The 26,098-nt window shown below is 48.5% G+C and overlaps 1 protein-coding gene across 1 annotated transcript; it reads left to right on the plus strand.

Moving 5' to 3' along the window:
• The first annotated feature begins 137 nt into the window (after nt 1-137).
• Nucleotides 138-26,098, plus strand: LOC142466889 (uncharacterized). The gene is made up of 3 exons (XM_075572475.1): nt 138-264; nt 4,972-5,083; nt 24,588-26,098. The coding sequence occupies exons 2-3, from the start codon at nt 4,975-4,977 to the stop codon at nt 26,003-26,005; spliced, it is 1,527 nt and encodes a 508-aa protein (XP_075428590.1). The 5' UTR covers nt 138-264; nt 4,972-4,974; the 3' UTR covers nt 26,006-26,098.

Genomic DNA, 26,098 nt, shown 5'->3' on the forward strand with positions numbered 1-26,098 from the left:
CGGGGGCGGAAGGCCGGTGTGATCCTTCCCGGGTCCCACACGCAAAGCATGCCGGGGAGAAAAGCAACCGCCAAATCACCTCAGGGGAGGGGGCTGCGCGCCGCCATTTCCCACCCTCTCTGACTTCCGGTTGTGACGTCTGCGCCTGGGCGTGGCTGAGAGGGGTTGAGGCGGGGACCACGTGACAGGAGACAGAGAGATCAGCACACGTGCTCTGGTGGACATGATCCTGAGTGGGAGCTGCTGGTATGCGGTTGAGAATGGGTATGTGGGGTCACGGAGAGGGGATTTGGGGGTGAGAAGGGGTATGTGGGGTGAGAATGGGTATGTGGGGTCACGGAGAGGGGATTTGGGGGTGAGAAGGGGTATGTGGGGTGAGAATGGGTATGTGGGGTCACGGAGAGGGGATTTGGGGGTGAGAAGGGGTATGTGGGGTGAGAAGGGGTATGTGGGGTCAGGGAGGGGGGATTTGGGGGTGAGAAGGGGTATGTGGGGACAGGGAGGGGGGATTTGGGGGTGAGAAGGGATATGTGGGGACAGGGAGGGGGGATTTGAGGGTGAGAAGGGATATGTGGGGACGGAGGGAGGGGGGATTTGGGGGTGAGAAGGGATATGTGGGGACGGAGGGAGGGGGGATTTGGGGGTGAGAAGGGATATGTGGGGACGGAGGGAGGATTTCGGGGTGATAAGGGGTATGTGGGGGTGAGAAGGGGTATGTGGGGAGGGGGGATTTGGGGGTGAGAAGGGGTATGTGGGGACAGGGAGGGGGGATTTGGGGGTGAGAAGGGATATGTGGGGACGGAGGGAGGATTTCGGGGTGATAAGGGGTATGTGGGGGTGAGAAGGGGTATGTGGGGAGGGGGGATTTGGGGGTGAGAAGGGGTATGTGGGGACAGGGAGGGGGGATTTCGGGGTGATAAGGGGTATCTGGGGTGGGGGCAAATAAGTGTTTAATATTTTACTTAAACTGTTTATAAATCTGTGAATTGGTATTTACTGTAACTTAGTGTAACTAGTAAGATCTGAATGATATTGTATGCTGTGTGTGTCTTGTTATCCTGCAATGAAACTGTTGGTACAGTATGACCCAATTTCTGGGATCTGTCAATCAATACTTAAGCCTCATCATGATCCTTGTGGGAAATGGTAATTATGTACCTAATTAATGCTAGTAGTTCCAGCCTGGTAATGGGGTTTCTTTTCCTGGCTTTGGGATAAGGAAGATGAAGATGGGGTGGAAATACAAGTGTTAATAGGGTTGTTCCAGGATTTGGGCTATTTACAATAGGTTCACCTTGGAAATCCATCAATTAGTATTTAATTTACCATAGCTATCACTATCAAAAGCGATTTTAAATTAGTGTTTCTAAAATAAATCCATATTTTTATGAGCCCCCGTCCCATCCCCATCCCATCCTCGTCCCATCCCTGCTGTGTTAAAGAACACCTCACCAGGGCAGACTGCACACCAGCTCCCTTAGGAACATTGATTTAATCTCACTCAGTTGTTCCTATCTTTACATAACCCAGAGCGCTTCAAGCACTCAGCATAGGATTACATGTGTGTCCAATCTTTGGATTTTAAACCCCATTATTTTAATCTGTTGAACATTAAAAAATTAGTATTTTAAATCATCAATCATTCATTCAGGGTAGTGAGTGCTATGATTGGGTCCTTGCTCCTTGTGTCTCCCAGTCTGCATGGGAGACAGCTCTGTGCTGCGTGTGTGGGCAGGAGAATGTCAGACACAGCAGCAGCGCTCTAACTGCGCGCTTTGGGCCGGAAACGTGCTATTTTATGCCCTGGTTCACAAGATACCAGTAAAGGTACCAGCATTTTAGTCCCCTGCAGGGGATACAAAATGGCCGTTTAAATTTCCCGGGTGACGTGGGGCCGGTGGAAATGTTACTACGTCGCGGCTTCCTTTCGGCCCTGCGTGACGCGGGGGATTTACACCAGGATGTCCTGGCGCTACCTTTACCGGTGAGTATCTCAGGAGCCGGGGGGTGAAAATCCGGGGACCCACTGCTTTGCACCCTGTTAAAGGTGGGGGGGGGGGACGGGGACCTGCTGCTATAGCACGAGAGACAGAACCTTAAAGGTGACATTTCCATAAAAATGTAACTGTGGCCCTTTTAGTGCCCTGGGGCGCAGCTACTTCATCAGTGATTCACTTTTGGCTAAGGCATTGTATTGTGAAATTCTTGGGAACCCCGATCCGTCCCTCCCGCCACTCACTCGACTCCCTCACTCGCTCTTCCCCTCCCCCCCCCCACACTCCCTTCTTCCGCCCTCCCCCCCTTAGACTCTCTCTCTCTTCCCCGCCCTTACACTCGCTCTTTCCGCCCTCTTTTCCCCCCTCCCCCTTAGCCTACCTCCTTCTATTTTCTCCCCTTAGACTCCCACTTCACCCCTTAGACTCCCTCAGTCCCACTTCTCCCCTTATTAGACTCCCACTTCACCCCTTAGACTCCCTCAGTCCCACTTCTCCCCTTATTAGACTCCCTCAGTCCCACTTCTCCCCTTAGACTCCCTCACTCCCACTTCTCCCCTTAGACTCCCTCACTCCCACTTCACCCCTTAGACTCCCTCAGTCCCACTTCTCCCCTTATTAGACTCCCTCAGTCCCACTTCTCCACTTAGACTCCCTCAGTCCCACTTCTCCCCTTAGACTCCCTCAGTCCCACTTCTCCACTTAGACTCCCTCAGTCCCACTTCTCCCCTTAGACTCACTCACTCCCACTTCTCCACTTAGACTCCCTCAGTCCCACTTCTCCCCTTAGACTCCCACTTCTCCCCTTAGACTCCCTCAGTCCCACTTCTCCCCTTAGACTCCCACTTCTCCCCTTAGACTCCCACTTCTCCCCTTAGACTCCCTCACTCCCACTTCTCCACTTAGACTCCCTCAGTCCCACTTCTCCACTTAGACTCCCTCAGTCCCACTTCTCCCCTTAGACTCCCACTTCTCCCCTTAGACTCCCTCAGTCCCACTTCTCCCCTTAGACTCCCACTTCTCCCCTTAGACTCCCACTTCTCCCCTTAGACTCCCACTTCTCCCCTTAGACTCCCTCAGTCCCACTTCTCCCCTTAGACTCCCACTTCTCCCCTTAGACTCCCTCACTCCCACTTCTCCCCTTAGACTCCCACTTCTCCCCTTAGACTCCCTCACTCCCACTTCTCCCCTTAGACTCCCTCACTCCCACTTCTCCCCTTAGACTCCCTCACTCCCACTTCTCCCCTTAGACTCCCTCACTCCCACTTCTCCCCTTAGACTCCCTCACTCCCACTTCTCCCCTTAGACTCCCTCACTCCCACTTCTCCCCTTAGACTCCCTCACTCCCACTTCTCCCCTTAGACTCCCTCACTCCCACTTCTCCCCTTAGACTCCCTCACTCCCACTTCTCCCCTTAGACTCCCTCACTCCCACTTCTCCCCTTAGACTCCCTCACTCCCACTTCTCCCCTTAGACTCCCTCACTCCCACTTCTCCCCTTAGACTCCCTCACTCCCACTTCTCCCCTTAGACTCCCTCAGTCCCACTTCTCCCCTTAGACTCCCACTTCTCCCCTTAGACTCCCTCACTCCCACTTCTCCCCTTAGACTCCCTCAGTCCCACTTCTCCCCTTAGACTCCCACTTCTCCCCTTAGACTCCCACTTCTCCCCTTAGACTCCCTCACTCCCACTTCTCCCCTTAGACTCCCTCACTCCCACTTCTCCCCTTAGACTCCCTCACTCCCACTTCTCCCCTTAGACTCCCTCACTCCCACTTCTCCCCTTAGACTCCCTCACTCCCACTTCTCCCCTTAGACTCCCTCACTCCCACTTCTCCCCTTAGACTCCCTCACTCCCACTTCTCCCCTTAGACTCCCTCACTCCCACTTCTCCCCTTAGACTCCCTCACTCCCACTTCTCCCCTTAGACTCCCTCACTCCCACTTCTCCCCTTAGACTCCCTCACTCCCACTTCTCCCCTTAGACTCCCTCACTCCCACTTCTCCCCTTAGACTCCCTCACTCCCACTTCTCCCCTTAGACTCCCTCACTCCCACTTCTCCCCTTAGACTCCCTCACTCCCACTTCTCCCCTTAGACTCCCTCACTCCCACTTCTCCCCTTAGACTCCCTCACTCCCACTTCTCCCCTTAGACTCCCTCACTCCCACTTCTCCCCTTAGACTCCCTCACTCCCACTTCTCCCCTTAGACTCCCTCACTCCCACTTCTCCCCTTAGACTCCCTCACTCCCACTTCTCCCCTTAGACTCCCTCACTCCCACTTCTCCCCTTAGACTGCCTCACTCCCACTTCTCCCCTTAGACTCACTCACTCCCACTTCTCCCCTTAGACTCCCTCACTCCCACTTCTCCCCTTAGACTCCCTCACTCCCACTTCTCCCCTTAGACTCCCTCACTCCCACTTCTCCCCTTAGACTCCCTCACACCCACTTGGGGCCGGGCCAGCAGTGCTGCGCTGGTCGGAAAGTTAGACCCCACTCCCGACCGGAGGAGGGAGAGGAAGGATCGCAGTGACTGGGCTGCTGCAGGGGAGACGCCGGGTCACTGGCTCGCGGGGAGCCGCCGGGTCAGGGACAGTTGGGAGAGTCGTCACAGTTCTCTCCCCCTGTCCCCGGACCCTTAAGGGTTGAGGGGTGCCCATGGTACCCCGGTTGAAAATCGGTCTACCACGTTATAGGGTCCGGGATCCCCATGATGCAGTAGCAACGTTTATAAAAATAAATAAAAATATGCCTTCCCCCTTCCGCCTGTTCAGATCGCGTCCCTCTCTCCGATCTGCACTGATGGTGGATGGGAGGGGGATAACCATTCTGTCATCAGCGATGGAGAAACCCCGTAATCAGACAGGTGACGGCTCTCCGGCACTCAAAGGGTTAAAGAGCAAGATTCCTGAGACCGCCTCCGTGTAAATATTACTCTGTGTGTCTTTGTGCACTAACAGTTTAAGTGATGTCTCTGCAGGTAATGTCCCATAAGAGTACATCAGGATTGAAGACGCGAAGCGAGTCGAGCTGCAGCCTCGAACTGCGGACCGTCTGGCAGGCTAACTCGGACAGAGACAACAACATACAAGGTAAAATCAGAGCTAGCGTTTCGCATCTTTTTTAGCTTTCGGGGCATTGTTAGGGGTAGGACATTGGGAATGCGTGCGGAAATAAACAGCGCCAAAAAGAAAAGCCACTTACCGGCAGCCGCCGTTCTGGTAGGTTCTGAAGGTCTCCCAACCGCAAAACTGATGTGTGGAGTTCTGTGAGTGCCATGGTCCCGCCCGGCAAAGTACGGCCCGTAACTCGGGCAAACCGAGCGCGTGCCTTGAGCGCCGGGAGCGCCGGACCGTATGACGTGGTGATCACGTCTTGGGCCGCCACTTTTTGGTCACATATATAGAAACCAGTGGGACCTCGCGAGCTGAACCGGGCTATTTTTAATCTCCTGGGACCCGACCAGGTGCAGAGTATGTAACTGTTTAGCGGCCTGTGTTTAGTGCCTGTGGTCATCCAGCAAAAAGGCGCAAGGGGCGCCATTTGTCTTTTTTTTAATACAGGAAGCAACACCGGCAGTTAAACAGTTCCATTTCTCTGCACAGACGGCCTGGGTAACGCGCGGGATTTGGCGACCCTTTTAATTTCCCCGGTGGTGGCTGAAATGCCGGCAACGAACCTGGGAGGCAGGGGGTCCAGGAAACTGAAAATGGCGACGGTCAGCTCTGGGGGAACCTGCCTCATCGGGAATTATGGGATTAAAATGATGATGCTCCTTTTTAAAAAAATATTTATTTAAATGTTTTAAGATGGGTTAGAAGCAGGGGGTCTCTGGGGTCTGAACCCCATTAATTTCAGCTCTGGGGACCCCTTGCTTCCGGAAATAAGCGCGGCATCTTGTTTCTGCGCGTCACAAAAAGAGCAACTGCGTCAAATCGTCCGCCAAATTGAACATGACGCAAACCCTAAAGAGTCCGTTTATAGCAGGGGCGGGTGGCCATCTCCAGTCCTCAAGGGCCACCAACACGTCAGGTATTGGGGATATCCCTGCTTCAGCACAGGTGGCTCAATCAGGGATATCCCGAAATTGGGACGTGTTGGGGCCCTTGAGGACTGGAGATGGCCGCCCCTGCTATAAACGGGTAACTTTTGGCGGCAGAAGTTTGAATAGTTTGCGGGTTCTTTCAAAGTTGTTGGAAAGTTGTTGTTGTTTTTTTTGTTTGTTTTGACCAATATCTAAATTAGAGATACGTACATCTTGTTTATACTTGGTTTTCATCTACAACAGAGAACATAGTAGATTACATACAGTTGTTAGAGCCAACAAATCTGATTTCTCCTTAAACACGTGTAGTGGGGAGGGACACGGCTGCGCTTGTTGCAGTTATTCATTTGATACGTTTTTCCTTGGCAATTATTTGTGATTCACCGGCGCTGGGAGTAATTTGCTATCGCTCCCTCATTGATGTTTTCAGGAAGCTTGTATATATCCATTTTGCATTCTATCGGAGCTATGTCCTCCTGTTAAAACATCTTCACTTTTCTTTATTTTCCTTTCTTAATACAATTTTCTTTTCAAATCTTGATAAAGATATAATACATTCAGGCAATTTGCTGGTGAAACATTGATCTAACTTTTAACTCCTCTATTAGTGTTGGTAGATTCATTTCTCTCAAATCCAGATGTCTTTCTTCACAGGGATCAGTAGGATTCGTTCATATTTATATATCTCCTTATAGGACAGCGCACCATGTCTCTATAGGGCTTGTAATTAATGGTCAATCCCCTGGTTGTTCAACCTGTTCTTAAATCTGACCGTTTTGGTCCTAGAACGTCCTTCAGACCCATATTTGTCCCTTCCAGGAACCAGTTCCATATTAGGCGGAAGTCCCCCAATGTCCTATTTCTGTCTAAACAGGTTTCCAGCCTGACAATAGTCATTAGCTTATATAGTACATTGTGGAGATTCTCCAATGATGGTTGGTCTGGTGATCACCAGTTGAACATGATTGTCTTTCTCGCTGGTAGAAGGATAACTTCCGTGGGTCTTAACACTGTCTTGCTAATTTGTCTCATACGTCCAGGTCTCCGTGTTAGCGAAAATCAATGAGATTGGATCTTTGGCCCAAACTATCTTTAATTTTGACTTGATATATCCCAATACCACGTCCCAATATTTGGATATGTGGTCACAAGTCCAGAGACAATGTTTGAGGTCAGCCTTTGGTTCTTACATTGTGGGCATTTTGTTGTGTCTTCTGTCCTAGTTCGTATTTGTCTTGTGAAGGCTATGTAAGCCCTGTGTGTAATTTTGCACTACATTCCCTTCAGGTCTCAGATGGTGTAAACCTACAGTATGGATTATCTGATTGCCTTTTATCAGTTGATCCATACAGTACTTTGTATCTCCGGGAAGTCTATTCTCCAAACACTGAGTGTATTAGCGTGTGATCTCTGTATTCTGATCTCTTATAATATTGTGTCATTCTGATAATGTGCATTTTTTTTTTTTGTACATTTGGATTAAAATAGTTAACAATTTTGTTATTCGGCAGTATGGCTGTTTTATAGCCAAGCATCTTTTTACAGTAGCTGATTATCTGTGCGTATAAGAGAGTGAATTTGATTTTGGGGGATGTGCCATTTTTCGGCAAATTCCTGGAATTGCAGAAATTCCTGTTTTATCCCTGTTAATTAGATGATCTAAACGTGTGATGCCCTTCGCTTTCCATGGTTGGAATGAGGATAGATTGGATCCGGGTGTAAATTTGGAGTTTCCTTGAATTAGTAAGCACAGATGCAACTGCCGGTTTTGCAGCCAGCGTGTGAGGAAAATCAACAAGCATCTCCCAAACACTCTGCAGCACAGTCCATAGACGCTGTAATGGCCCATCAGATTAACACAGCGGGGGTCCCTGCGTTTGAATGGGACTCGCAGCGCGGTAGGATTCACACAGCGGGACCCCCACAGTGTTAATCCAATGGGCCATTACAGCGTCTATGGACTGTGCTGAGGATTTCCCCCGACATGTTCATGGAATTCCTCAGAATCTGGGACAAAACCGACCGTTGCATCTTGAAATTGTGTAAAAAGGCTTCTATTTTCTCCTGACTGTTTTCCAGGTGACTATAGTGTCCTTGAACAAAATATTGTTTCTTTGGGTTTGTGGGCTATCACTCCACCCCCGGTGCATTACTGTAGCTATCTCAATGAAAGACTGGGAGAAATGTCGTTTTCTAGTTCCAGGGTGGAATAATAATGTCTATCTTGAATCCAATCCCCTACGCGTCTCATTACGCTATATTATTGTCTCTAATGTTCGGTATGTTAATACCCCCCCATTTGCCTTGGTAGGTGTAGTTTTTTGTAAGATATCCTACTTCTCTTGGTGCACCATAGGAATCATGTCATCCCTTTATATGTAGTATGTTACCATCTGCGTGTCTCAGTAATAAGGGAAGGGTTTGCATAAGGTATAGAAGTCTGGCAAATGATATCATTGTAAACACATTTACTCTGACAAAGAGTGACAGTGGTAGGGCCCTCCAGTTTCTTTATTCCTCTACTATCTTTTTTTATTATTGGCCTGAAATTGTTGTCTCATAGTGAGAGATCTGCTTCCAATAGTTTCCCCGGGTATCTTATAGGTTTTTTGGTAATTTTTACTGGTAAAGTGTTCGACTCTTGCCTGTGAACCAGTTCATTAATATAGATCATTTCGGTCTTGGAGATATTAATTTTAAATCCTGCGAAGGAGCCAGAAATGTCTATTTGCTGCAGTATACTTCCAATACATTTATTTGGGTGAGTTGGGAACATCAGGATGTCGTCAGCGAACATACATAGAACTAAACTAATTTATCCATATTGATCCCCCTAAATTCCTTCATTTGTCCCAAATATATAGCTAGGGGTTCTATGACGAGATTGGACAATAGGGGCGACAAGGGTCTTCCCTGACGTGTTCCTCTAAATAGCTGAAAAGGGTCCGAGAGGCATCCAGCTGCTATTATTCTGGCCAAAGGTTTATTATACACTTATTTTATCATATTACATTATCCGTTCAATCCAAATGTATCTAGAGTGAGGGCAGGATATTTGCTAATCTATCCACCATAATTTTGGTGAATATTTTGGTATCCTGGTTTATCTGGGAGATCGGTCTATAAAATTCAGATTTCGAGGATCTGCCCCGGGTTTGGGTATTATCCTCATTTGCTCCGTGTTTGGGTATTATCCCCATCTGCTCCGTGTTTGGGTGTTATCCTTGGATGTGGTCTCCCTGTACTCAATTATACGACATGACATGTGTCCCATGTTTATATCACAATACAGCAAATCTAGTGGTCAGGTCCAAAAAATTATAAACAAACATTGGGACATACTACAAATGGATCCCATCTTATGTGAATACACTAAGCAAGGCCCAAAGTGTGTATATAGGCGTGCCAAAACGCTGGCTGCATTTATCTCACCAAGCGTTATTTCCACCCCATTGGGTAATCCAGACCGTTTCCTGACCAGAGGGTCTTTTAGGTGCAATCAATGTAACATGTGCGAATTTATGAGACCATCCAGACATGTCTTTTCCCACAATCCACATAAGCAGTATAATATCAATAGCTTCATCAATTGTAATACGAATATGGTGGTCTATTTGATTAGCTGTGGTTGTGGGAAGAGATATGTCGGTAGGACTACAAGAGCTTTGAAGACAAGGATGCAGGAACACTGCAGATTAATTCGGAAAAAAGACCTAGAGCATCCTGTATCAAAGCACTTTTCAGAATGTGACAAGGGGGGCATTAGAAACTTCTCTTTCTTGGGTATTGAGAAAATTACAAAAAAGGAGAGAGGGGGAGATATTGTGAACACCTTGAACTGTAGAGAGTCCTTTTGGATATTTACGTTGAGAACGAGATTTCCCGAAGGGATAAATATAGAGTGGACTATTAACCATTTTTTGAGATGAATAACTAAGTATCTCAACAAATAAATAGACATCACTAAACATTAATGACACTCCAATCTCTCCCTGATAAAGCCTCCCTGTACTGGTGAAGACCAGATAGCTCTTTTTGACTTAATCCCCTATCATTGTATAAGATTCATCTTTTTGAATAAGCTGCATATACACGCTAGAAAATTAATTGTTGCCAAATGTTCTGTATAGCAGAAAAAACATTGTTTGCTATAATGTTAATACACAACCTTTGCAATATTCCCTGCTAAAATTATGATAATACAAGATGTTTTGTCTTCAAAGGGATATTGATTGGTTTGTATATTTTGTATATATTGTTAATGCCATTGTTAATATGAATAATAACTTTCCTCAGGTACCCCACAGAATGAAATGTACAATATGAGTGTCTGAATCAATTATACCTCACTGTCATCACAAGGATGCTCATTTGTTTTTACACGAGTATATTGCATACTTTAAAAATTCTTTTTAGATGTTTTTGTCATATTTTTAATTAATAAAATTGTATGTTTTGATATTGTTGTTATTGGCTGCCCAGTGTCGCTATGTATTTTTGGTGTATATAACCCATCCACGATTTAATTGATTCAACAGCCCTTATTAGTTCATAGAAGTTTGAGTAGACTAATATTCTGTCTGTTATTGTTTCTTACATTATTCCATATATTTTGTTTATTTCTCTCAACTTATATGTATACCGCATGACTGGGGGATACACACCATGTTCCATTTCTTAACTCTCTCCTGTGGTATCCACTATGGATGATGAGTAGGCTGGAATTTGGATGGTTAACCTCCCATAACATGTGGGTGCAATATGCGCTGTGATGGGGTTAATAATTAGTAATTTCCTTGTTTTTATGTATCTGAGATCACATGTTCCTATTTTTTTGCTGTTTACTATCAGTAGCGGGCACGTAGAGGCAGGATGGGGGCGGATGCAGCCTCCGTCATATCCATCTTTCCCTTTGTGGCACTCCCCCAGGGGCGTTCCTCAATAGTGATGTGGGGACTGCGTGATGGCTGGTTACTCCCCTATTCTGGGTCTCGGGGAGCATGCGCCAGATAGTTAGATCCCATTGGCTACGATGGAGATGTGACGTCACAGATATCGCGAGATTTGGCAGCCATTACTATTTAAATGTTCTGTATACCGTGTGGAAGCACTTCTTGATAAAGTGCTAGACACGAAACGCGTAGAAGGGCTGCATCCCTTGGTTTTATGATACTTCATTAAAGAATACATCTTTTTGGCCAGACCTGTTCTTCTTTTTGATCGTGGTGCGCTGCATCACTCTCTACATTGCTGGACTCCATTTCTCTACAGCAGCACGCGGTGGAGGGGAGACTCTGGTGGCAGTGAATACCGTGAGTACTTAGGGCTAACCCAATGAGGTAGGGGAGGCTGTCCTTGGACTACCTACCCCGACCTTCAGGGTATCTGGTGCCCCATTGTTTGATGCTCAAGTGTATACATCTATCAATGCTTTAATACCCAGAGTGTACTCCCCTCCTTCTTGTGTATAGCACACTTTGAGCACCTTATCTCACCAAAACTTCGTTTTGTCTCACACTTTAATCTGATCTGTAACTGTTTCATACGCCCATAATATATATTTTCTTTAACTGTGCACGCAATGTCTTGTATATAATGTATACCCTGTTCATTTATGTAACTGTACTTGTAACCATGTATTATTTGTCTTACTCTGTGCCCAGGACATACGTAAAAACGAGAGGTAAACTCTCAATGTATTACTTCCTGGTAAAATATTTTATAAATAAATAAATAAATAATCTGCTCCGTGTTTGGGTATTATCCTCATCTGCTCCGTGTTTGGGTATTATCCTCATCTGCTCCGTGTTTGGGTATTATCCTCATCTGCTCCGTGCTTGGGTATTATCCTCATCTGCTCCGTGATTGGGTATTATCCTGATCTGCTCCGTGTTTGGGTATTATCCTCATCTGCTCCGTTTTTGGTTGTTATCCTCATCTGCACCGGGTTTGGGGTGTTATCCTCATCTGCTCCGTGCTTGGGTGTTATCCTCATCTGCTCCGTGTTTGGGTGTTATCCTCATCTGCTCCGGGTTTGGGGTATTATCCTCATCTGCTCCGGGTTTGGGGTATTATCCTCATCTGCTCCGTGTTTGGGTGTTATCCTCATCTGCTCCGTGTTTGGGTGTTATCCTCATCTGCTCCGTGTTTGGGTGTTATCCTGATCTGCTCCGTGTTTGGGTGTTATCCTCATCTGTTCCGTGTTTGGGTGTTATCCTCATCTGCTCCGTGTTTGGGTGTTATCCTCATCTGCTCCGTGTTTGGGTGTTATCCTCATCTGCTCCGGGTTTGGGTGTTATCCTCATCTGCTCCGGGTTTGGGGTATTATCCTCATCTGCTCCGTGTTTGGGTATTATCCTCATCTGCACCGTGTTTGGGTGTTATCCTCATCTGCTCCGTGCTTGGGTGTTATCCTCATCTGCTCCGGGTTTGGGGTATTATCCTCATCTGCTCCGTGTTTGGGTATTATCCTCATCTGCACCGTGTTTGGGTGTTATCCTCATCTGCTCCGTGCTTGGGTATTATCCTCATCTGCACCGTGTTTGGGTGTTATCCTCATCTGCTCCGTGTTTGGGTATTATCCTCATCTGCTCCGTGCTTGGGTATTATCCTCATCTGCTCCGTGTTTGGGTGTTATCCTCATCTGCTCCGTGTTTGGGTGTTATCCTCATCTGCTCCGTGTTTGGGTGTTATCCTCATCTGCTCCGTGTTTGGGTGTTATCCTCATCTGCTCCGTGTTTGTTTTAGGTGTTTTGCTCGTAGAGCTTGATGTATGGAGAAATGTATCTTGGATAGCATTCCAGCCTCCCCCCCAGTATAATGTTCCTGATTTTTATATTTTAGTAACTTATATTTTTGTTATTTCCTGGGAAATTCTGATTTATGATCGTTTGGGCCGTATATGTTCCCTAATAGGTAGTCCGACCCTCCAATTTTAATTTCCGTGGCTTCGAATCGTCCCTCACTGTCACTCTCCGTTTTTATCACCTCTATCGGTAACTTTTTGTTTGTAAGGATGGCTACTCCCGCCTTTTTACCCATGACTGGGGAAAAGATACTCTGACCAACCCCAGTCCCTTTGTACTCTACAACTTTCCTTTGAGTCCAGGCGTGTTTCTTGCAGGTAGGCTATATCTGCGTTTTGCGTCTTCAAAAAATGTAGTACTTTTCTGCGTTTAATAGGATTATTAAGCCCCTTGACATTCCCGGTTATTATTCGTGTAGGTATTTTATATGTTCTTTGCTCCTTCCCTGTCCTCTGATGCTATTCCATTCCTGAGAAACCTGTGTAATTCTAGCCATTTCCCAACACATCATTTTGTTCAACCACCTTAATAACATATTGTAAACTGTAAACGTTTCACTTTTTATGACACTTGGACTCGTTATTTTTTCCAGAGGAGTGTTCTTTTCTATTGTATGTCTTTATTTATATAGCGCCATTAATGTACATAGCGCTTCATAGCAGTAATACACGGGGTAATCATATAAATTATGTAAATAACAGGTCATGGAATACGTGCTTCAGACATAGAAGTAACATTAAGGAAGATGAGTCCCTGCTCCGGGGAGCTTACAATCTAAGTACCCAGGTGGCTCTCATTGGATACTAATCTTTTAGCCCTCGTCCCTCCTGGGGGATATTTTAGCTTCATTATTGTTTTTATTTTATATACTATATATAGTTTTGTCCTCTTTTATATCATTTTTTTTATTTGTCCGTTTTGATTTTTATCTATATACCCTCTTGTCCAGTGTCCCTGGCAGACCTGCCACTTGTGCGGTATGAGGAACTTCCCCGCCCCCCCTAGTTTCGTTTTTCCCTATCTCTTTCCCCCCTGTCCCCTTGGCATATTTATAATGCATTCGTGTAGCTGTGTGTTTCCCCTGTTTGTCTGGGTCAGAGTGTTTGTCTGGGTCAGAGTGTCTGTGTGTGTGTCTGGGTCAGAGTGTCTGTGTGTGTGTCTGGGTCAGAGTGTCTGTGTGTGTGTCTGGGTCAGAGTGTCTGTGTGTGTGTCTGGGTCAGAGTGTTTGTCTGGGTCAGAGTGTCTGTGTGTGTGTCTGGGTCAGAGTGTCTGTGTGTGTGTCTGGGTCAGAGTGTCTGTGTGTTTGTCTGGGTCAGAGTGTCTGTGTGTGTGTCTGGGTCAGAGTGTCTGTGTGTTTGTCTGGGTCAGAGTGTCTGCGTGTTTGTCTGGGTCAGAGTGTCTGCGTGTTTGTCTGGGTCAGAGTGTCTGCGTGTTTGTCTGGGTCAGAGTGTCTGCGTGTTTGTCTGGGTCAGAGTGTCTGCGTGTTTGTCTGGGTCAGAGTGTCTGTGTGTTTGTCTGGGTCAGAGTGTTTGTCTGGGTCAGAGTGTTTGTCTGGGTCAGAGTGTCTGTGTGTTTGTCTGGGTCAGAGTGTCTGTGTGTTTGTCTGGGTCAGAGTGTTTGTCTGGGTCAGAGTGTCTGCGTGTTTGTCTGGGTCAGAGTGTTTGTCTGGGTCAGAGTGTTTGTCTGGGTCAGAGTGTCTGTGTGTTTGTCTGGGTCAGAGTGTCTGTGTGTATGTCTGGGTCAGAGTGTTTGTCTCGGTCAGAGTGTCTGTGTGTTTGTCTGGGTCAGAGTGTCTGCGTGTTTGTCTGGGTCAGAGTGTCTGTGTGTTTCCCCTGTTTGTCTGGGTCAGAGTGTCTGTGTGTTTGTCTGGGTCAGAGTGTCTGTGTGTTTCCCCTGTTTGTCTGGGTCAGAGTGTCTGTGTGTTTGTCTGGGTCAGAGTGTCTGTGTGTTTGTCTGGGTCAGAGTGTCTGTGTGTTTGTCTGGGTAAGAGTGTCTGCGTGTTTGTCTGGGTCAGAGTGTCTGCGTGTTTGTCTGGGTCAGAGTGTCTGCGTGTTTGTCTGGGTCAGAGTGTCTGTGTGTGTGTCTGGGTCAGAGTGTCTGCGTGTGTGTCTGGGTCAGAGTGTCTGCGTGTTTGTCTGGGTCAGAGTGTCTGTGTGTGTGTCTGGGTCAGAGTGTCTGTGTGTTTGTCTGGGTCAGAGTGTCTGTGTGTGTGTCTGGGTCAGAGTGTGTGTGTGTCTGGGTCAGAGTGTCTGTGTGTGTGTCTGGGTCAGAGTGTCTGTGTGTGTGTGTCTGGGTCAGAGTGTCTGTGTGTTTGTCTGGGTCAGAGTGTGTGTGTGTCTGGGTCAGAGTGTCTGTGTGTATGTCTGGGTCAGAGTGTTTGTCTGGGTCAGAGTGTTTTTCTGGGTCAGAGTGTCTGTGTGTTTGTCTGGGTCAGAGTGTCTGTGTGTTTGTCTGGGTCAGAGTGTCTGTGTGTGTGTCTGGGTCAGAGTGCCTGTGTGTTTGTCTGGGTCAGAGTGTCTGTGTGTGTGTCTGGGTCAGAGTGTCTGTGTGTGTGTCTGGGTCAGAGTGTCTGTGTGTGTGTCTGGGTTAGAGTGTCTGTGTGTATGTCTGGGTCAGAGTGTTTGTCTGGGTCAGAGTGTCTGTGTGTTTGTCTGGGTCAGAGTGTCTGTGTGTGTGTCTGGGTCAGAGTGTCTGTGTGTTTGTCTGGGTCAGAGTGCCTGTGTGTTTGTCTGGGTCAGAGTGCCTGTGTGTTTGTCTGGGTCAGAGTGTCTGTGTGTGTGTGTCTGGGTCAGAGTGCCTGTGTGTTTGTCTGGGTCAGAGTGTCTGTGTGTGTGTGTCTGGGTCAGAGTGCCTGTGTGTTTGTCTGGGTCAGAGTGTCTGTGTGTTTCCCATGTTTGTCTGGGTCAGAGTGTCTGTGTGTTTGTCTGGGTGAGAGTGTCTGTGTGTTTGTCTGGGTCAGAGTGTCTGTGTGTTTCCCCTGTTTGTCTGGGTCAGAGTGTCTGTGTGTTTGTCTGGGTCAGAGTGTCTGTGTGTATGTCTGGGTCAGAGTGTTTGTGTGTTTGTCTGGGTCAGAGTGCCTGTGTGTTTGTCTGGGTCAGAGTGTTTGTCTGGGTCAGAGTGTCTGTGTGTGTGTGTCTGGGTCAGAGTGTCTGTGTGTTTGTCTGGGTCAGAGTGTCTGTGTGTTTCCCCTGTTTGTCTGGGTCAGAGTGTCTGTGTGTTTGTCTGGGTCAGAGTGTCTGTGTGTTTGACCCAGACAAACACACAGACACTCTGACCCAGACAAACACACAGACACTCTGACCCAGACAAACACACAGACACTCTGACCCAGACAAACACACAGACACTCTGACCCAGACAAACACACAGACACTCTGACCCAGACAAACACACAGACACTCTGACCCAGACAAACACACAGACACTCTGACCCAGACAAACACACTGACACTCTGACCCAGACAAACACACAGACACTCTGACCCAGACAAACAGGGGAAACACACAGACACTCTGACCCAGACAAACAGGGGAAACACACAGACACTCTGACCCAGACAAACACACAGACACTCTGACCCAGACAGAGTGTCTGTGTGTATGTCTGGGTCAGAGTGTCTGTGTGTATGTCTGGGTCAGAGTGTTTGTCTGGGTCAGAGTGTCTGTGTGTTTGTCTGGGTCAGAGTGCCTGTGTGTTTGTCTGGGTCAGAGTGTCTGTGTGTATGTCTGGGTCAGAGTGTTTGTCTGGGTCAGAGTGTCTGTGTGTTTGTCTGGGTCAGAGTGTCTGTGTGTTTGTCTGGGTCAGAGTGTCAGAGTGTCTGTGTGTGTGTCTGGGTCAGAGTGTCTGTGTGTTTGTCTGGGTCAGAGTGTCAGAGTGTGTGTTTGTCTGGGTCAGAGTGTCTGTGTGTTTGACCCAGACAAACACTCTGACCCAGACAAACACACAGACACTCTGACACTCTGACCCAGACACACACACAGACACTCTGACCCAGACAAACACTCTGACCCAGACAGAGTGTCTGTGTGTTTGGGTCAGAGTGTCTGCGTGTTTGTCTGGGTCAGAGTGTCTGACCCAGACAAACACGCAGACACTCTGACCCAGACAAACACACAGAGTGTCTGCGTGTTTGTCTGGGTCAGAGTGTCTGTGTGTGTGTCTGGGTCAGAGTGTCAAAGTGTCTGTGTGTTTGTCTGGGTCAGAGTGTCTGTGTGTTTGTCTGGGTCAGAGTGTCTGTGTGTTTGTCTGGGTCAGAGTGTCTGTGTGTATGTCTGGGTCAGAGTGTTTGTCTGGGTCAGAGTGTCTGTGTGTTTGTCTGGGTCAGAGTGTCTGTGTGTTTCCCCTGTTTGTCTGGGTCAGAGTGTCTGTGTGTTTGTCTGGGTCAGAGTGTCTGTGTGTGTGTCTGGGTCAGAGTGTCTGTGTGTTTGTCTGGGTCAGAGTGTTTGTCTGGGTCAGAGTGTCTGTGTGTTTGTCTGGGTCAGAGTGTCTGTGTGTGTGTTTGGGTCAGAGTGTCTGTGTGTTTGTCTGGGTCAGAGTGTCAGAGTGTGTGTTTGTCTGGGTCAGAGTGTCTGTGTGTTTGACCCAGACAAACACTCTGACCCAGACAAACACACAGACACTCTGACACTCTGACCCAGACACACACACAGACACTCTGACCCAGACAAACACTCTGACCCAGACAGAGTGTCTGTGTGTTTGGGTCAGAGTGTCTGCGTGTTTGTCTGGGTCAGAGTGTCTGTGTGTGTGTCTGGGTCAGAGTGTCTGTGTGTGTGTCTGGGTCAGAGTGTCTGTGTGTGTGTCTGGGTCAGAGTGTCTGTGTGTGTGTCTGGGTCAGAGTGTCAAAGTGTCTGTGTGTTTGTCTGGGTCAGAGTGTCTGTGTGTTTGTCTGGGTCAGAGTGTCTGTCTGGGTCAGAGTGTTTGTCTGGGTCAGAGTGTCTGCGTGTTTGTCTGGGTCAGAGTGTTTGTCTGGGTCAGAGTGTTTGTCTGGGTCAGAGTGTTTGTCTGGGTCAGAGTGTCTGTGTGTTTGTCTGGGTCAGAGTGTCTGTGTGTATGTCTGGGTCAGAGTGTTTGTCTCGGTCAGAGTGTCTGTGTGTTTGTCTGGGTCAGAGTGTCTGCGTGTTTGTCTGGGTCAGAGTGTCTGTGTGTTTCCCCTGTTTGTCTGGGTCAGAGTGTCTGTGTGTTTGTCTGGGTCAGAGTGTCTGTGTGTTTCCCCTGTTTGTCTGGGTCAGAGTGTCTGTGTGTTTGTCTGGGTCAGAGTGTCTGTGTGTTTGTCTGGGTCAGAGTGTCTGTGTGTTTGTCTGGGTCAGAGTGTCTGTGTGTTTGTCTGGGTAAGAGTGTCTGCGTGTTTGTCTGGGTCAGAGTGTCTGCGTGTTTGTCTGGGTCAGAGTGTCTGCGTGTTTGTCTGGGTCAGAGTGTCTGCGTGTGTGTCTGGGTCAGAGTGTCTGGGTGTTTGTGTGTCTGGGTCAGAGTGTCTGTGTGTGTGTCTGGGTCAGAGTGTCTGCGTGTGTGTCTGGGTCAGAGTGTCTGCGTGTTTGTCTGGGTCAGAGTGTCTGTGTGTGTGTCTGGGTCAGAGTGTCTGTGTGTTTGTCTGGGTCAGAGTGTCTGTGTGTTAGTCTGGGTCAGAGTGTGTGTGTGTCTGGGTCAGAGTGTCTGTGTGTGTGTCTGGGTCAGAGTGTCTGTGTGTGTGTGTCTGGGTCAGAGTGTCTGTGTGTTTGTCTGGGTCAGAGTGTGTGTGTGTGTCTGGGTCAGAGTGTCTGTGTGTATGTCTGGGTCAGAGTGTTTGTCTGGGTCAGAGTGTTTTTCTGGGTCAGAGTGTCTGTGTGTTTGTCTGGGTCAGAGTGTCTGTGTGTTTGTCTGGGTCAGAGTGTCTGTGTGTGTGTCTGGGTCAGAGTGCCTGTGTGTTTGTCTGGGTCAGAGTGTCTGTGTGTGTGTCTGGGTCAGAGTGTCTGTGTGTGTGTCTGGGTCAGAGTGTCTGTGTGTGTGTCTGGGTTAGAGTGTCTGTGTGTATGTCTGGGTCAGAGTGTTTGTCTGGGTCAGAGTGTCTGTGTGTTTGTCTGGGTCAGAGTGTCTGTGTGTGTGTCTGGGTCAGAGTGTCTGTGTGTTTGTCTGGGTCAGAGTGCCTGTGTGTTTGTCTGGGTCAGAGTGCCTGTGTGTTTGTCTGGGTCAGAGTGTCTGTGTGTGTGTGTCTGGGTCAGAGTGCCTGTGTGTTTGTCTGGGTCAGAGTGTCTGTGTGTGTGTGTCTGGGTCAGAGTGCCTGTGTGTTTGTCTGGGTCAGAGTGTCTGTGTGTTTCCCATGTTTGTCTGGGTGAGAGTGTCTGTGTGTTTGTCTGGGTCAGAGTGTCTGTGTGTTTCCCCTGTTTGTCTGGGTCAGAGTGTCTGTGTGTTTGTCTGGGTCAGAGTGTCTGTGTGTATGTCTGGGTCAGAGTGTTTGTGTGTTTGTCTGGGTCAGAGTGCCTGTGTGTTTGTCTGGGTCAGAGTGTTTGTCTGGGTCAGAGTGTCTGTGTGTGTGTGTCTGGGTCAGAGTGTCTGTGTGTTTGTCTGGGTCAGAGTGTCTGTGTGTTTCCCCTGTTTGTCTGGGTCAGAGTGTCTGTGTGTTTGTCTGGGTCAGAGTGTCTGTGTGTTTGACCCAGACAAACACACAGACACTCTGACCCAGACAAACACACAGACACTCTGACCCAGACAAACACACAGACACTCTGACCCAGACAAACACACAGACACTCTGACCCAGACAAACACACAGACACTCTGACCCAGACAAACACACAGACACTCTGACCCAGACAAACACACAGACACTCTGACCCAGACAAACACACTGACACTCTGACCCAGACAAACACACAGACACTCTGACCCAGACAAACAGGGGAAACACACAGACACTCTGACCCAGACAAACAGGGGAAACACACAGACACTCTGACCCAGACAAACACACAGACACTCTGACCCAGACAGAGTGTCTGTGTGTATGTCTGGGTCAGAGTGTCTGTGTGTATGTCTGGGTCAGAGTGTTTGTCTGGGTCAGAGTGTCTGTGTGTTTGTCTGGGTCAGAGTGCCTGTGTGTTTGTCTGGGTCAGAGTGTCTGTGTGTATGTCTGGGTCAGAGTGTTTGTCTGGGTCAGAGTGCCTGTGTGTTTGTCTGGGTCAGAGTGTCTGTGTGTATGTCTGGGTCAGAGTGTTTGTCTGGGTCAGAGTGTCTGTGTGTTTGTCTGGGTCAGAGTGTCTGTGTGTTTGTCTGGGTCAGAGTGTCAGAGTGTCTGTGTGTGTGTCTGGGTCAGAGTGTCTGTGTGTTTGTCTGGGTCAGAGTGTCAGAGTGTGTGTTTGTCTGGGTCAGAGTGTCTGTGTGTTTGACCCAGACAAACACTCTGACCCAGACAAACACACAGACACTCTGACACTCTGACCCAGACACACACACAGACACTCTGACCCAGACAAACACTCTGACCCAGACAGAGTGTCTGTGTGTTTGGGTCAGAGTGTCTGCGTGTTTGTCTGGGTCAGAGTGTCTGACCCAGACAAACACGCAGACACTCTGACCCAGACAAACACACAGAGTGTCTGCGTGTTTGTCTGGGTCAGAGTGTCTGTGTGTGTGTCTGGGTCAGAGTGTCAAAGTGTCTGTGTGTTTGTCTGGGTCAGAGTGTCTGTGTGTTTGTCTGGGTCAGAGTGTCTGTGTGTTTGTCTGGGTCAGAGTGTCTGTGTGTATGTCTGGGTCAGAGTGTTTGTCTGGGTCAGAGTGTCTGTGTGTTTGTCTGGGTCAGAGTGTCTGTGTGTTTCCCCTGTTTGTCTGGGTCAGAGTGTCTGTGTGTTTGTCTGGGTCAGAGTGTCTGTGTGTGTGTCTGGGTCAGAGTGTCTGTGTGTTTGTCTGGGTCAGAGTGTTTGTCTGGGTCAGAGTGTCTGTGTGTTTGTCTGGGTCAGAGTGTCTGTGTGTGTGTTTGGGTCAGAGTGTCTGTGTGTTTGTCTGGGTCAGAGTGTCAGAGTGTGTGTTTGTCTGGGTCAGAGTGTCTGTGTGTTTGACCCAGACAAACACTCTGACCCAGACAAACACACAGACACTCTGACACTCTGACCCAGACACACACACAGACACTCTGACCCAGACAAACACTCTGACCCAGACAGAGTGTCTGTGTGTTTGGGTCAGAGTGTCTGCGTGTTTGTCTGGGTCAGAGTGTCTGTGTGTGTGTCTGGGTCAGAGTGTCTGTGTGTGTGTCTGGGTCAGAGTGTCTGTGTGTGTGTCTGGGTCAGAGTGTCTGTGTGTGTGTCTGGGTCAGAGTGTCAAAGTGTCTGTGTGTTTGTCTGGGTCAGAGTGTCTGTGTGTTTGTCTGGGTCAGAGTGTCTGTGTGTATGTCTGGGTCAGAGTGTTTGTCTGGGTCAGAGTGTCTGTGTGTTTGTCTGGGTCAGAGTGTCTGTGTGTTTCCCCTGTTTGTCTGGGTCAGAGTGTCTGTGTGTTTGTCTGGGTCAGAGTGTCTGCGTGTTTGTCTGGGTCAGAGTGTCTGCGTGTTTGTCTGGGTCAGAGTGTCTGTGTGTGTGTCTGGGTCAGAGTGTCTGTGTGTGTGTCTGGGTCAGAGTGTCAAAGTGTCTGTGTGTTTGTCTGGGTCAGAGTGTCTGTGTGTTTGTCTGGGTCAGAGTGTCTGTGTGTTTGTCTGGGTCAGAGTGTCTGCGTGTTTGTCTGGGTCAGAGTGTCTGTGTGTTTGTCTGGGTCAGAGTGTCTGTGTGTATGTCTTGGTCAGAGTGTTTGTCTGGGTCAGAGTGTCTGTGTGTTTGTCTAGGTCAGAGTGTCTGTGTGTTTCCCCTGTTTGTCTGGGTCAGAGTGTCTGTGTGTTTGTCTGGGTCAGAGTGTCTGTGTGTGTGTCTGGGTCAGAGTGTCTGTGTGTTTGTCTGGGTCAGAGTGTCTGTGTGTATGTCTGGGTCAGAGTGTCTGTGTGTTTCCCCTGTTTGTCTGGGTCAGAGTGTCTGTGTGTTTGTCTGGGTCAGCGTGTCTGTGTGTTTCCCCTGTTTGTCTGGGTCAGAGTGTCTGTGTGTTTGTCTGGGTCAGAGTGTCTGTGTCAGAGTGCCTGTGTGTTTGTCTGGGTCAGAGTGTCTGTGTGTTTGTCTGGGTCAGAGTGTCTGTGTGTGTCTGGGTCAGAGTGTCTGTGTGTGTGTCTGGGTCAGAGTGTGTGTCTGGGTCAGAGTGTCTGTGTGTTTGTCTGGGTCAGAGTGTCTGTGTGTTTGTCTGGGTCAGAGTGTCTGTGTGTTTGTCTGGGTCAGAGTGTCTGTGTATTTGTCTGGGTCAGAGTGTCTGTGTGTTTGTCTGGGTCAGAGTGTCTGTGTGTTTGTCTGGGTCAGAGTGTCTGTGTGTGTGTCTGGGTCAGAGTGTCTGTGTGTGTGTCTGGGTCAGAGTGTCTGCGTGTTTGTCTGGGTCAGAGTGTCTGTGTGTTTGTCTGGGTCAGAGTGTCTGTGTGTGTGTCTGGGTCAGAGTGTTTGTCTGGGTCAGAGTGTCTGTGTGTGTGTCTGGGTCAGAGTGTCTGTGTGTTTGTCTGGGTCAGAGTGTCTGTGTGTGTGTCTGGGTCAGAGTGTCTGTGTGTGTGTCTGGGTCAGAGTGTCTGTGTGTTTGTCTGGGTCAGAGTGTCTGTGTGTTTCCCCTGTTTGTCTGGGTCAGAGTGTCTGTGTGTTTGTCTGGGTCAGAGTGTCTGTGTCAGAGTGCCTGTGTGTTTCTCTGGGTCAGAGTGTCTGTGTGTTTGTCTGGGTCAGAGTGTCTGTGTGTGTGTCTGGGTCAGAGTGTTTGTCTGGGTCAGAGTGTCTGTGTGTGTGTCTGGGTCAGAGTGTCTGTGTGTTTGTCTGGGTCAGAGTGTCTGTGTGTGTGTCTGGGTCAGAGTGTCTGTGTGTGTGTCTGGGTCAGAGTGTCTGTGTGTGTGTCTGGGTCAGAGTGTCTGTGTGTTTGTCTGGGTCAGAGTGTCTGTGTGTTTGTCTGGGTCAGAGTGTCTGTGTGTGTGTCTGGGTCAGAGTGTCTGTGTGTGTGTCTGGGTCAGAGTGTCTGTGTGTTTGTCTGGGTCAGAGTGTCTGTGTGTTTCCCCTGTTTGTCTGGGTCAGAGTGTCTGTGTGTTTGTCTGGGTCAGAGTGTCTGTGTCAGAGTGCCTGTGTGTTTGTCTGGGTCAGAGTGTCTGTGTGTTTGTCTGGGTCAGAGTGTCTGTGTGTGTGTCTGGGTCAGAGTGTCTGTGTGTGTGTCTGGGTCAGAGTGTGTGTCTGGGTCAGAGTGTCTGTGTGTTTGTCTGGGTCAGAGTGTCTGTGTGTTTGTCTGGGTCAGAGTGTCTGTGTGTTTGTCTGGGTCAGAGTGTCTGTGTATTTGTCTGGGTCAGAGTGTCTGTGTGTTTGTCTGGGTCAGAGTGTCTGTGTGTTTGTCTGGGTCAGAGTGTCTGTGTGTGTGTCTGGGTCAGAGTGTCTGTGTGTGTGTCTGGGTCAGAGTGTCTGTGTGTTTGTCTGGGTCAGAGTGTCTGTGTGTGTGTGTCTGGGTCAGAGTGTTTGTCTGGGTCAGAGTGTCTGTGTGTGTGTCTGGGTCAGAGTGTCTGTGTGTGTGTCTGGGTCAGAGTGTCTGTGTGTTTGTCTGGGTCAGAGTGTCTGTGTGTTTGTCTGGGTCAGAGTGTCTGTGTGTGTGTCTGGGTCAGAGTGTCTGTGTGTGTGTCTGGGTCAGAGTGTCTGTGTGTTTGTCTGGGTCAGAGTGTCTGTGCACCTCTCGCTCTGTGGGAACCTGTCGCGTTCTCTGTCCCGTGTCAGTGCGTAGTCATTTTACAAGTTAATCTGATGTTTCTGCAGTCCCGGCGCGTCCAGCTTCATTACAAGCCCAGAGAGGGGAACACACAGAAACACGACAATTAATACATGAGAACAACACGAGTGAGCATTTGCTAAATGGATCCTCCAAACCTCTCAACCCTCCCTCCTCGTGACTTCCTGGGTCTCAGGAGATGGGACAGTGAGCCTTACTACATCTCTATGTGCTTTTTAGTATCACTATACAAAAGTGAAGTAGGATCACTATTGAACAGTAATAATGACTGAGTCGCAGCGTTCTTCCATTGCACGCCAAACGTGGTACTCTCAATCTGTACCCTTTAGTTGCCCAATGGGTTGCATGCACCCTCTGGCAGTGACAGGGTTAAGCTTGGTGCTGGGACCAATGACCAACAGTCCTAGGTGACTTTTCAAATAACTGTGGTAAAACATTTTCTGGCTAATGTTTGTGTCAGCAGTGGCCAACTCCAGTCCTCATGAGCCACCAACAGCTCAGGTTTTAAGGATATCCCTGCTTCAGCACAGATGGCTCAATCAGAGGCTCAGTCAAAGACTGAGCCTCTGATGGTTTTAAGGATATCCCTGCTCAGCACAGGTGGCTCAATCAGAGGCTCAGTCAAAGACTGAGCCTCTGATTGAGCCACCTGTGCTGAAGCAGGGATATTCTTAAAACCTGAGCTGTTGGTGGCTCATGAGGACTGGAGTTGGCCACTCCTGGTTTATATTCTGCCAATAGTAGGTATCACTGCCTGAAAAGAACAGGATTCAACTACAGGTGTAGAGCCAATGTTGGTGCAATCCATGGCGCTCTGCAGCAGGAGAAGCGGTCATTGCTTTGAATCAGCCGTGTACGCCACAGCTTGCAATAACATTGACTCGATCTCTGTTTTATGACCACAACCGTTGGCTATTAAGAGATGTAATTCATGTCACAATCCCCCTCCCCATTTCTTGTTCTAGAATCCAAGGATTCGTTCCAAACAACTTCTACATTAGTCTGCGATTCGCACAACAACATTGGCGTTGAAGACCAATGCCTAATACGTCCTTCCGTGGTGTGTTCTTGTGTACCACATGAAAGCCGGCACAAGCAAGCAGAGGTTTTCCGTGATTGCAGCTCCCATGCATGTTCCCACCGGCCATCATTGCAAGCAAACCGAAGTAATTATACCAGTGACCGCTTTAACTGCAACCAGGATGCCTGCTGTGCTGCGTCGAAGGAAAATGTTACCTACCAAAGAAAGGCCGAGAAACTCCGCTTAACGGATTGTAATAGTTCACACGTAGACCCTTGTATGTGTGTTAGAGCCCATTCTTTAGACACTAATACGTTACACGCATCAAAAGCACCGCCTTTGGTTGACCGGCAATATTTCAGCACCAAGACTGTCAAAACCGAAAGCATAGGGCGTCCCGGAGACCGCAACATAACTATCGTTTTAAAGGAACCGCCAAGAAAGAACTATTGCAGAGAGAACCAGTGCACCATTTTAAATAACCAGTCGGTGGGATACGTTTGCCGGGATTTCGATGGGTGTCGTCTTCATCCAAAATTCAATAGGGTTGGGAAGTCGGTAGATTTTTGGGAGTCGAGCGTTAATATCGTCGGGCCGGAGAACGCGAGCAACAGTTTGTCTTTGAAGGAATGCGAGTGCTGTCGCGGTTGTAGGAAGTCGTGCTTCAGAGGGACAACGTATACGAAGCAGTGCAACTGTGCAAAAGAGAAGTCGGGTGGTGTTTTGTTCGAGGCGGAGGTAGCGCGGTGTTCAACACAGCCCTACGTTTGTAAGCACAACAGAATGGATGCAGGAATTGTACTATGCCAGGAGCACCAACACAACGAGATCAATAGTTTCTCAGAGTCTTTCGGTGGAGAGGAAAACACGTCTCTACAAGCATTGACCTGCAAGGAAGCCCAACGTGCTGCGCAGCGGAACGTGTCGGGACACGGCGTCTTTTGCAGTTGCGGCCGTTTGCCACAGAGTGGGATTTTTCCGAATGGACCTGTGGCAGAAACTTCTCGTTTTGAAATCAGAAAGAGAGATTTGGGGCAGCACACCTGCAAACACACGTTTTCAAGGCACTGTTGCCACAATACCCAAGACACGAAGATGGTCCATGAGTCTGCCCAAGAGGTCATCCTTCCGGTGCGGTTTTCTTCAGTGCAAGAGGTTAACCGGATGATGAACGAGAGCAATCGGTTTAATGAGGCGCGGATGTATTTTGAAACGAATGGGATCAGCCACCAGGCCAAGAGGGACGAGATGGATTGGGTGAAGATGGGGACGGACAATACCAGAGCCAATAGTGTTAGTCATACAGATTGCCATTTTTCAAACGTAGTCACTGTAAATGAATGTGGCCATTGCAGCGGATAGAATTAGTGTACATTTAAGTCGAAGGCTAAACCGAGTGACTCGAATCAAGAATGGACACCGCTTAGAGGGGAAATAAAATGGCTTCACAGCCGA

The sequence above is a fragment of the Ascaphus truei genome, chromosome 15 (assembly GCF_040206685.1).
Source record: "Ascaphus truei isolate aAscTru1 chromosome 15, aAscTru1.hap1, whole genome shotgun sequence".
NCBI lineage: Eukaryota > Metazoa > Chordata > Amphibia > Anura > Ascaphidae > Ascaphus > Ascaphus truei.

Coding starts and splice junctions, on each gene's coding strand:
- LOC142466889 (XM_075572475.1), top strand. CDS start 4,975: ATGTCCCATAAGAGTACATCAGGATTGAAGACGCGAAGCGAGTCGAGC. Junction 5,084..24,587: donor CAGAGACAACAACATACAAG/GTAAAATCAGAG, acceptor TTCTTGTTCTAG/AATCCAAGGATTCGTTCCAA.